This window comes from Pipra filicauda, unplaced genomic scaffold (genome assembly GCF_003945595.2).
Source record: "Pipra filicauda isolate LSUMZ 115617 unplaced genomic scaffold, ASM394559v2 scaffold302_size1215360_pilon, whole genome shotgun sequence".
Classification (NCBI taxonomy): domain Eukaryota; kingdom Metazoa; phylum Chordata; class Aves; order Passeriformes; family Pipridae; genus Pipra; species Pipra filicauda.
In genome coordinates this window covers 847,746-860,381 of record NW_024104424.1, presented here as the reverse complement: position 1 = coordinate 860,381, position 12,636 = coordinate 847,746, and the positions used below count along the sequence as shown (strand labels likewise).

Sequence of the window (12,636 nt, the reverse complement as noted above, 5' to 3'; positions counted from 1 at the left end):
TGGCTGTGAGTACTAAAACTGTTTTACAGTAAAGGCAACAGTTATAAAAACACCAATAGCCCCTGTGCCCTTTAGGTTATAAAGCAAATACAATGTCCCAGTAAACATAAAGGGACAGACACAGGTCAGTGTAACACAGCTGCTAAAGTGAAAGCTATTCACAGTGAAAATGGTTTGTACACTGCATAGTTTAGACCCTCAGAGCTGCTTCCCTGTCTTTCAAATATCGCATTTATATATAAACCCACTCATTAGAAGTAAAAATGACACCATATGTATCCCCTACAGCACAGCATGAGTCACACCAGTGCTAGGAAGAACAAGTGGATCTCAGTCCAGCTGTTGTCATTTAAAGTCAAGTCCAATTCTGGGCCACTCTTTTCTGTGATTCCCATTTCTATTGAAGATACCAAGAAAAATACCAAAAAAAGTATGTTACACCCATGTCCATAAAATTTATCAACTTACAGACTCCAGGACAGGTATGTCATTCATTGTTTTACACCAGGAAGCAGAGCAGTATACAAAAGCATGTAAAATTATTTATGGTACAGAAATTACTCTGTAAATTCAAGGACCTGGCAAACATCCAAACCACTCCTATTTTTCTAGGGAAAGAATTCCTGAATGTTGCATGGTGGTGTTTTTGAAGACCCTGTACTTCTGTGAAGCATAAAGAAACAAATTAGTGGGGACATAAAACCCGGGCTAAATATCTAATACAGATACTCAGAGGCAAGAAATGGTCATGGGGTTAAATTACAGTAAGCTGTGGGCTATTTTATTTTGTCCAAAAGTACATCTTTTACTTGATTCAACATAGTAATAAGATGAAAAGAGGTCCACTGGCAAGGGAGGAAAAAACCCCAAAATTTTGGAAATACTTGACACAACTAAAATAAATGACAGCTTTTTCAATATCCAATAAGCAGGCTGTAGAAGATGATGATTTTCAGTATCCATGGAGAAAGTAAAGTCTTTGAAGGTCAGTTAAGCACAAATGCTGGTCTGTTTAGTTAAAACCTGCACTGCTTGTTTCTTTTAATAGATAATATAGGTAATATCTAGCTTTCACTCTGAACCCATGCTTTAACACTCAGAATTTATCCATATTTAATTACAATTTTATCACACTAATCAAATAAATTTACTTTGTCCTCCAAGCAATCATCTCAGTATTCCAGTATGTAAAAAATACTTTCATTATGTTTATTATAAAAATATAAATGTTTCCACTACAAATCATTTTACATTAGTAAGAGGCCATCTACAATTGCACAATATATAATCTAAATGAGTAAGTAATGCTTTGAAATACAAGTTAAAGTAAATACATATTGCCAATCAAATCACATCTATACATTGCTTATTGAATGCTAAGTTACAGCACAAAAAACTAGATATGTTAACAGAAATAAATAAAAATGGAAACTATATTTAAAGATACAAAACCAATAATAGGGCATGTCATTTTATAAGCAGTTGCCTTTTGCTTGATGTCAATAAATGATGCAAGTCCTGTACAGGAAGATGGCCACACAAATTCTAGTTTCTCTACTCCACAATGAAGAATTGTACACTGCTATGTATACATATGTACACAGGGACAGGGAGTATAGGATGCTTGCAACAGAGGCCACTTACAGTATAAATCAACTTCTTGACAGGGAGAGAAAAAATAAATTTATTTTAAAACTCTCTACTAACAGCAAAGAAAAGCAAAATTGAATCTCTTTTTTTTTCTCCCAAGCATCAGTGAGATTTAATCTTTATGCTGAGCATGCCTAAACAGTGGGCAAGGAACACGACATGATACATGACAGGAGGAAATTGAGGGTGGTTGATGCAAAGTTTTCAGTCATCATCTAAAACTCTAAGAACTGGTTCTGGGTTTTCAGGAGTGTTTCACAGATGTCTGCCCCCCCAACCCACCAGCTCCCACCTCCTCGTGGTGGGGGTGCACCCCCTCGCTCCCACCCTCCAGCAGCAGAATGAAGCTGAAGAGAAATGTCATGTGTTAAAAAAAGCTGTCCTCACAGAGATAAGGTTTGCAAATGGATTTTGGTGACTTAAATTCACTGGTAGTTTCTGATTCAGAGCAATCTCAACCTGAAGAAAAGAAAGATTCTGAATGAACTAAGCAAGGGAAAACACAGCTTTTCTCTTCAGCATGCTGCATTCCGCCATAGATCGTGGCAGATCAAGTGTTCTTTACATCTTAAATGCTTTATTTTAATTTCCTTCCATTTTTCTTTTTTCTTTTTAAATTTCAACTTGCTTTAAAGTCTATTCATTTTTCTTTCAGAGAGTATTCCTAATTATTATCCTGCGAGCGTGTTTCAAATCCAGTCCTTTACAGTTTGCTTACTGCCAGCACTCATGAGGAAGTCCCTAATTCTGCTTCTGTTTAGTAATGTCTGCTAAATGTTGTGTCTCTATGTTTCATAAGTCCTGGACCCAGAAAGAACAATTTCAGCCCCACAAACCCGAGAAACTAATTATTCCCTAAGCTTAGGAGTTGGGAAGCTACGTGGAAGATGCTGAAGATGGGGGAGGCCTCTCACATCCCACCTCCCAATTTCCTCTTTCCACTGAGAGATGTGAATGCTCTCCTAAAGACAGGCTCCTTCCTGCTTTCTTTCAAGGAACAGGTGCCCAAGGGGCCTGTGCCAAAAATTCAGGTCCCCTACAGGATGGCAGCACGTGGACAGGGGTGTTCTAGATCAGATGTATGTAAAATTACAATCCAAAGCCCCACTTCACAGTTTGAGTCATCCTTTTAAACAATCTACTCCACCCTGGCTGCAAGTCATCACCTCAGCATAACTCTCCGTGGCTGTAGTAACACCTCCTAGTTCCCAGAACTGGGAGCAGAGCCTTCCGGATGGAATATCTCCCAGTGAACTCAAAAAGCATCATCAGCTAATGCACGATGCAACAATCCTGGCTCTTTTTTTATATTTTCTAGGCAGATACACCTGAATACAACCTAAGAATAAGGGTCCTTATTAATGCATGAAAACAGGCTTTTGGGAAGTGAGATGTGCCTGAGTGGGGCAGATACTGATCTAGAGATTGATACACACAAGTGGCAAAACTCAAGCCTGGCTTAAAATACCACTCACGGTAAATGGAAGAAATCCCAACAAGTCCACATGCTTTGTCTACTGTCAGAGCTGGAAAAAAGACCATCTTTCTTTCCTTCTGTATTTCATGCATTATGAGTATAAAATTATCTAGTAATTAACCCTCAGACAATTTCTCAGGTTGAACCAATGAAGTTTTGAAAACATTTGGCACTTGGCAATAATACAGCCAGGTTAAGGTATTTAAGCATAAATATAAACAATAATGGAAAAAAAACCCCAACCAAAACCCAAAGAAAATAAATAAGCCTATTAAAAATTAAGACTTGTTTCTATTTAAATGAACACAGTTAGGCAAGGTAACATAATGGTGAAAATCTTTTGTCAACTAACTCAAAGTCACTACAAACTTTATTTCTGTGTTCCTTCCTGAAGCTGAAATAGCATGTTACAATGACATTATAGTAAATATGGCCAGGCAGGTTGTGAGGTATAGTCCTCTATTTTCCTTGCTTCTAAAGAAATAAAATACCTGTTACAGATCTCTTCTGTATAAAAATACTGCAAGTCTTTCTTTCTTCTTGTTTGCTGTATAGATCAAATACACAGCTTTTATGTCCATGTTTGCTTTTTGTGTTATTCAGTCACTTAAAATTCAAATGGCTCTAGGTTTTAGTAAGACTGATTTTTACTTGGTAGAATTTTTTAACAATTTTTTTCTTTTGAAATTGTCGTCTGCATTAACAGTCAGTCAAGAGCACCCACCCTTTAGGATTGACAGACAGAAAACGAGTTTGCTCCTATTTTTAAGGCATTTATACTCAATACTTGAGTGTCTCAGTGGGTTTGAAATCTCAACCATTACGTTTCCAAAGCTGTTGCAAAGAGCTCCTTTAAATTCTGCCGTTTATCAGCCATCACTTTTGACCAGTGATGCAACTTTTCTCTGTTTTTCTCTCCTGAGCAACATCATTTTGGTACCTTACACAGGAACAGGGCTGTTCTTTGTGTGAGTTTCTAGAGCTTTGATACTGCTAACGACCTTCTTTTGAGGCCCCACAACTGTAACTCCAACTTTCTTCACATCACTGGAAAAAAAGAGAAGACTTATTGTGAGTGAAATACTGTCTCTGTTTCCCAGCACTGATCTGAGCAAACAGCAATCAAGTTGCTCATTTTGCACTGGAGGAGCCTCCAGGTACAGTCATTTTGCTGAAACACAAGCACCTGTTGTGAAAAATACTGAGCCACTGTATGAAAATACAAGGGGGACACAAAAAAAGAGTGAAACCTCATTTAGCCTTGTTGTGTTTGCTTACCTGGAGGAGAAGACAATGAAATAGTGTTCTCCAGTAATACAAGCATTGGGATTTTGGGGCAAAGGGTTCACTCCTGGGCCAGCCTCTCTAACACCTCCATCCCCGTCAACCTGATTGCTTTTCCTGGGCACTGCTGACATTTTCCATTATATTCTGAGCCCTCTGAATGTTCCTCTGAACTCTGCTATCACCATTAAGACGTAGGGCTACATGGCTAAGCTTCCAGTGTCCACCCTGTCTTTCACCTATTCTTTGTCCAGAAGGTCCAGTCTCATTGTACCTTGTACAACACAAAGCGGTTTCACACTTGTAAAGGGCCAATTAACCAGCGGCTCACAGGAAATTGGGCATTCCTAGAGGATTTCTGCACTGTCCCCAAAGGGTAATTGTTATAAAAAGCCATTAGCACCCTTTTTATAGTTGCAATAATACAGTAATTAACGGCATTGATGTGTTTAATTGTTGGTACCACAGCTGCTTACTTCCTCATAACTTGTGTATCCAGCTAGCCCAGCAAGGAATTAAGATTTCATTTGGCCTTAACATCAATACTTGATGCATTTTCAGGTGCAGAAAGAATAATACCCTACTCCCCCTTATCACTAGAACAAAGGTGGATTGCATTTCAAATGTAATAACATTGCCAGTTGTAAACTTCCAACTGTATCATCATGTTTAAATGTCAAAACTGGAGGCAGGAGGGAGTTCAGCCCCTGAATGATTATTAACATTCAGGAGGAAAACAGAGAGTGAAAACTGTCTCACATGGTTTGATGGAATATGGGATGGGCAATAAAGGAAAAGATTGGCACATGTGCCAGCTGTGAAGAAACGCTCATATAAAAGGCAGAATATAAAAAATCAAGAGAGAAACTCCTAAACTGTGAGTAAAATAAAGTGATGCTGGTTACCAGATGATTTATGTGCTACTGTATCAAAAGAAAGAGGGAATTTCCTTGTCTTTATTGAGAAAAAGCTATAGGACCATGGCATTTGCACAGGTTTCCTGCAGGTGTAGTGAACTACAATAATTTGCTTTTGTATCTTTAAATGCAAGAACATTTTAGCTAACAATTGGTAACTGTATAAAAACGCTACTCTTATGCTTATGTTTTAAACTTGTACCTTCAGCCAAAACAGATGATGGAGAGCCACAGCCCATTCCAACTTACTCTGTAGAAATCTTGGCTATTGTGTCACAGGAACTGTACTCCACCCCCGTGAAAATGTCCTTGCACTGCCCTGTCCGAAAACCATTGAGCCAATCCCCCGTCGTACGGAAGGCTGAAATGTCAATATTGCTTTGGTCCAGGAGAAGATTTGATGGCCTGAAATAAATAAAAAAAGAATGAAATGAAACTTAGGGAGCAGGGATACATACAGATTTATTTTGTATCTAAACTTAGATCTAAACAAGAGCTTGCAGGCTGTATGTGGCTTTGCTATTCATCTGTGGAAGCTACAAATGAACTGTACTGATGCTAGCAGCTCTGACAAACCCTGTGTCATAATCATGCTTAAGAGCACCAGCTTCTCATGCCTGAAGCATCACCAATTCATTAAATGCTCATTTAAACAAAGCATTAACAAAGACAAGACTTAGATTATATATGTGTGATTCACTTAGTCCAAAGCAACAGACAAACGATGCACACTCTAGGCTCCAAGTCAACCATGTTGGTAGAATTTACTCATATCAAATATTCAGAATATTGCAGCCCACTGAAAAATCCTAAATGCTGCTACTAAGTTAGAAGCCCAAATAGTAAAACACTAGTGGCTTTAAAAAAATAGTACCAAGTCTAAAAATCAAATGTTAAGTGAATGTGTGAGACAAATGTAATGGCACGAGACTTGCACTCTGCAGTGCACAGGGGCAGAAATAAGGAGGTTTGTTATAAAATACACTCAGTCAAATGTAAAATGCAATTGCCATGCCTAGTTTAAAGCTGATGCTCACTCTGAGACTGAAACTTCCACAGGGATATCGTACAAATAATTTAGAAGTGAACCAAATCATCCTCTGCCTTTGAAATTAATGTGATGCTCATAATTTGTATCCAAGTTCTGAACTGCCATAATTTGTATCCAAGTTCTCTACTAGAGACAACAATGAAGAAATCAGTAAGAAACACACAAAAAAAGCAACAGAAGACACCAGAAACCTGCCCTGCCCTCAAAACATTAAAGAAGAGAAAGCACAGCATATCTGCACTGACACGAAGACTGAGCTGAGATCAGAAGAGGCAGCACACTTCATGTACCGTTCTCATGCTAAAACCATATCTTAGACACCTCCCTGATACCCAGCTTTAAACATCCTCCAGTTAAAGGCTCAGGCTTGATAATCATGCCCAAGATAATTTTAATCAGTAGCTATAAGGCCTGCATTTTATTGACTACTGTTTGTCCCACGAAGAGCTAATGCTTTTTATTTATAGTTTTCTGAGTATACTGTCTGGAATCCCAAGACATTAATTAAGAGTATTTATGAAGTGTTCTTAATGATAAAGCATGGATTTTTTTTGTTTCCCAGCCTAGTATGCTTTTTTAACTTAAGTCTAATAAAACAAGGTCTGACTCAAGAATCACTAATGAAAAAAAAAGTATAAACAAGTTGAAATAGAACAGGTCTCTAGGATTAGGAATTAAGAATGGCCCAAATGAGCTTTTATGTTTATTGCTTGGATCAAAGTATCATCGTGACAAAAAAATATGACCTAATTTTAATGCAAGTGACCTCAGAATAACCAGCACTGTAAAGTATCATTTTTCTTCTTGTAGGAATCCAAACAAAAATTAGTTACTTTCCTCCTCAGAGAGGACATCTGGACTGTTTATCAATGAACAGGAATTTGCCTTGCTACGAAGAGTCTGTGATGTCTCCTCACACGCACCAAGGGAAAGCTGGGCTTTCAGAGCATCTGCACGCACTGGCAGGTTTTTCCCCCTGACCCAGCCCCAAGACAGAAGGTCTGAACATGAAATTTATGGTCTGGGTGATGTGCGCCATGAGCTCACACTTTACTAGACAAATTAGACGGGTTGCAATCCGTGCAGCTGTAAACGACGTCCTGCAGGGTTCCACCTGATCTTTTACAGCTTTTCATAAATCAGTACCTACCAGTTTCAGAAGAGAGCCATTAAAAAGAAATCATGGAAATTACATGTTTGCTCAGGGGAAGTGAAATAGAACATTTCTCTAAATCTTTTCTTCTCTCCCCTTTTTTTAAACTCTTTTTACTTTGTCACTTTGACTATGATATACCCTATCATGTCATCTTTCAACAGCCATGGAAAGACTTTCTATCCTGTTCATCCTGTGTGCCTGTCTACACAGTTGTATTTACTGACATGTGCTGCCCTCAAAAAAATGTCAGCAAGACTCAGGTTAGAGAGACAAATTTAACAGTGAGATGCCAGTTACAAAATGCCCTATTGCTGAAAGCTTTCTTTGGATGTGCCCATTACTTTAACAGTTGAAATTAACCTTTGAACCATCAGCAGTAGTGAGGAGAACCATAGTTTATTATCATTAGCACAGCTTTTTGTCACAGCACAGGGAAACTTTTGCTGCACTATCTGGTAACAACAAAGATCACCGAAAACATAATTAGAGCCCTTCCTGATAAAGCATGAAAATGTCATCTCTGGTTGGCTGCTGCCTGGCAAGAAAGAGATATACACTAACTTGTAAAATCCAGGAATTAAGACAAAGAAAACAAAAATGTCCTGCCACTTCTCCTGCACGAAGGGTGGTATTTCTGCAAATACACAGAGGAGTTGTCCACATACAATCTTTGTATTGTATCCACTTTGTATTGTAGGAGCCCCTCTCTTTCCATCTCTTCCTCCAAACAACACAACCAACCTTCAGTTTTTTAATCTGGACTTTCCCTTCCACAGTCCATTTCTTTTAAGGGGGAAAGCATTTAAAAAAACATAAAGTAATTTCCTGTGGCAAATTTTAGGTAATTAAAAGCTGATTTTGTAAAGTTAAATTGCTCCCTGTGAGGGAGCAAACCTGTGAGCCTCGTTTGAACACACTATGGGCTTTATGATTATGGCAAGCTGAGGCACAGAATTCGGGTCTAACAAGAAGGCCATCTCCTATCTCAAGAGAAAAATAGTTCCAAAAACAACAGGTGGCATGGAAAGCAAATTTTAGTTTTATCTTCTACAGCAATCAGAATCATATGTGTGTATCAACAGGAGACTAGGAAATAAATGACATGCCAAGGAGAATTAGAGCTATTATGTTTACTTGATTATCCCTGGACCTTAAAGATAATAGTCTTTGAAGTTCCACTTCTTCATGCCCATTTTTACGGTATTCTTAGCAGAATATGTAACTTGGTCCCTAAAAATACAATTCAACTCTTAGGGTGGCACATTTGCTTTTCCCAAGGGCCTTCATATGATGCTTGTACACTCTCCAAATAACAAGGTTGTCACTACTCTTTGGAGTAAAAGGAGAGCTGGAGAAATGAAGAGGGGTAATACAAATAACCAAAGGAGAAAACAATGATGATACACCTCTCTAAATGTCATTCTGGATTTCTTGTTTTCTAGCTCCACGTTGCCTGTTGGTAAAAAGAATTTACCACAGCTTCCTCTAGAATAATGAACAAATAACAACTGCCCCATAGGTCAGTCCTTCAGTCTTCCCTACTCCTTTTACTGCCCCTCAGAACATGCTATTTAAGGGGCTTATATCTTTCCAGCATCATGGTGGGGTAATAAATCTTATGCCTGGGTGTATCAATGCTCCTTAATTTAATTTTTCCCAACACCAAACCACTGCAGGCAAAAAAATATCAGCACATTGCTGAAATGCTTTTCTTTTTCTCATAATATAGCCTAAGCTATGAAATTTATTTTAAAGGTACAGAAATACAGGCACATGGCCATTTCCTGGTATGTGTAGCTGACTGACAGACCCTTACCAGCAATAAGTCATTACTGTTAGAACAGTCTATAGGGTCTTCAGAAGAGGGAGAGAAAAATGCCTCATAGAGCTCTTAAAATGCTTTTCTGGCTCTTTGGTGTGAATGACTTGCCCTTATATCTCACATTTGGCTGTGCTGTAAATTTCTACAGACTTCTGCTACAGAATGAGTGGCATCAGGCAAGTTCTTTTTCCAGCATTTCCAGTACGGAATTGCCATAAACTCCTAACTGCCTAACTGCCTAACGAGGGCTCCGTGTTGTAAACACAGCACAGAGAGCTGAGAACAGCAGAACAAAATCCCTCACAATCACAATAAATAGCAATCCCTCACAACAAGGCCACCTGTTGATCCAGCTGAATTACTATTTAAATTATACATTCAAATATACCCAACTTGGTCTGCTGTAAAATCCTGCCTGACTTTCTCCAGTGGAGTCAAATTAGAAGTGTGAAACTGCAAATAGATGTTTTACTGTCCCTGTTAACTGTGAGCCCCGGCAACTCCTAACTTTGAAGGAACAATGGGTGATTCGTGTCTGCCCCAGGCATGATATTAATGATTGCTGGGAAAATCAGGTGAAAACAGGGCGTTTCTGTCTCTGGCTGCTAAACGAAGTCCCTAAAAATCCCCTCAGTCTGATTCCTGGATTCCCTGCACAATCAAACTATGTTTAGACACTAAGGAGTATAATTTACTTCTTCTTCCATTTTCCTTTGTGATTTGTAGTGAAAGCTTTTTTTCCCCCTCCATGAATTCACTATTTTATGTTTAGCAGGCTTCAGAGAGAGAGAGCTAGTGTTGTAGGCTTACATTACTTGAATTCTTTCAGAGTAAGCAGTCTGGTTTAGGATAGAGATTATATTGTTGCTGGATTTTAAACGAAGCTTAAAATTTGCACATACTCTTGCTCTACACAGCGTTTGGCCGAACCCAGACATCCTGACAACCACAAAGCCTAAACCCTCTCTGAAACCTTCCAAGTAAAACTGAAATCTCCTTCCTTCAGCCCCTCATCCTGGAAGTTCCTAACAGGGAGAAACAAACAAACAAAATTACAGCAGGTCAGCAATATATGTCAAGCATCTGAAGCCATTTGACCTGAATGACGAAAAAAGGGAATGTTCAGCCAATACAAATAGACATTTTTTTGCAAATATTTTTGTAAAAACAGGTCTTGAATTATGTTGCATAAAGGAGCAGCCTGAATTTTTTATTTGGCCTGTTCACTCCTCCTTTTTGAGTTTGATTTTCATAAATATCCCACCAAGCTAGAATACCAGTGTGTTTCACTGAATCATTTCCATTTTAAGTGGAAACAAACTTTGTGAGACGAAAACTACGAATTTTAAATTGCAAACACTGCCCCTAGATGCTGGAGAATGACACCAGCAGAGCAACACAATGACACGTTTAGCAGTGAACACTTGCAATCAATTACATCCAAATCACAGGTCATCTAAAGACTGCTCAAGGAAATCACTCCAGCAAATAATCCAAACAACACATCAAATTCCATAAAATCAAGGTAGGGTTGTAAACAACTTGCTAACACATCAAAGAAGGTATGAGGAATTAATTATTCATACACATTTTTGAACACTTGTGTTTTCATCAGGAAGAGTAACTGACCCTGACCCCCTAAATTTTCTGGGCTCCGTGAGAAGAATTTCAACTGTGCTTTTTCTGAAAATAAGTGACTTTCTGGTTTTTCTAACCTTAGCTGTAACAACAGTAGTAATACTTGAATTTTAAATGGAGAACTTCTAAGAAATCTGACCCCAAATCTGCCTGTAATGCTGCAATACAATCCAGAAATAATGTCTTTTTTCCCCCCCCAATTCAGTTACCTAGTGTCATGAATTACTAAAAAAAGATGTATTTTTTTGGATTAAAGAAAACCCACATAAATGCTCATAGATCAATTTTTTATTATTTCCATAGTCAGATTTGCTGCTTCCTCATCGCAGAACTGGAACTTGGAAATGAATGGAAGATGTGAAATTTGAATAACAGTATGGGATATACAGTTTTAGGCCTCTGATCGAAGTTTAAGGAGGCAACTACACATTTTATAAGCTTCAGTTCCTGAGTCCTCAATAAAATCTTAAGAGTTTTTATCCATGTACTTCAACTGTCATAAACACGAAGAGTAAGATCAAGCTGCATATTCATTATTGTAAATCAAGAATAACCCCATTGAACTTGTTGAGGTACCTCATTCTGGTAAAAGAAGAAATTTGGGGTTAAATTTTATTTCAGTTCTATGCATAGAAAAGGTGCATAGTTAACATCCATCATGATCTCCACTTTGAAATTAGCATAAATGTAATCCTAATTTTTTTTTTTTATAAGCAGCATTATTTCTATAAAAATCTGGGTTGATTTCCCTATTTTTAGTCAGTTTTTCCATTTGTATGTCTGTTCATAAATCCTACATTTTGCAACACACAACAAATTAAACTTTGCTTCAGAAGTTTCTAAACTTAGGAACACGGGAATCAGATTTTTAATGCTCTGAAAGCATGTTAAATCTAAAGACTGACTGGATAGCAGTTTGGTTGGTTGATTCAATGGAATCAAATGGCTTTACTGAAGCTTTCTGCCTTTACTGAACAAGTCTTTTCCATGGATTCCATACTAAAGGCAGCTCCATGCCAGAAGAAACAGATGTTGAATCCTATTAACAACTCCTGGTTAGCCTGTAACACCTTCATCTTCAAAGATTTGTGGCAAACTTGCTAATTAATTCTCCTGTGAGAAAGGTAATTTAAATTTCCAGAGAGATAGAGAAGTTAGCTAAACAAAATAATCATTTTTAAAAGCCCCAGTAAGGAAGCTGCCTTTGAAATAGATGAAGTTTTGACATTTTCCAGAATAAAATGAGGCCCAACAGATTTTGCAGAACGATTCATACTTGTGTTTCCAAACTGAGAACTGTTCACAAAATTTGAAGTGACACTACCTATAGCTTATTGATAAGTGGACAAAAAGCATCAGATGATTTTACAGAACTCCACATAAGCAGTAAGATGTGTCAATGACATTGCATGTCAGATACTTGGGCTCAGATATGAACTGAGAATTAAAGAACTGAACGATAAATGCCCCATTAAAATCTCCTGCCTCTGAGATCCTCAATCTGCAATGCGAAATAAGCAGCATTTTCCATGAAAATCCAAAGAAAGTAACGAAATCTCCAGCTGTTAACTCTGAGCAACTTGTAAAAATGATGATCTTTTTTTACACAGAAGACTATCAGCTGTTTATTTTCTGCATTTG

General features: G+C 38.0%; 1 protein-coding gene across 2 annotated transcripts in view; it reads right to left on the bottom strand.

Moving 5' to 3' along the window:
• Positions 1-759: 759 nt before the first annotated feature.
• The window catches only part of EPHA3 (EPH receptor A3), a 209,935-nt gene continuing 198,058 nt past the window's right edge, over positions 760-12,636 (bottom strand). For both annotated transcript variants that reach the window (XM_027722724.2, XM_027722731.2), the window contains exons 16-17: positions 5,578-5,733; positions 760-4,174 (exon numbers count right to left, since the gene is read on the bottom strand). In XM_027722724.2, coding sequence (XP_027578525.1) covers positions 4,069-4,174; positions 5,578-5,733 — 262 coding nt within the window. In that variant the 3' untranslated portion in view covers positions 760-4,068. The remainder of the gene's footprint in view (positions 4,175-5,577; positions 5,734-12,636) is intronic.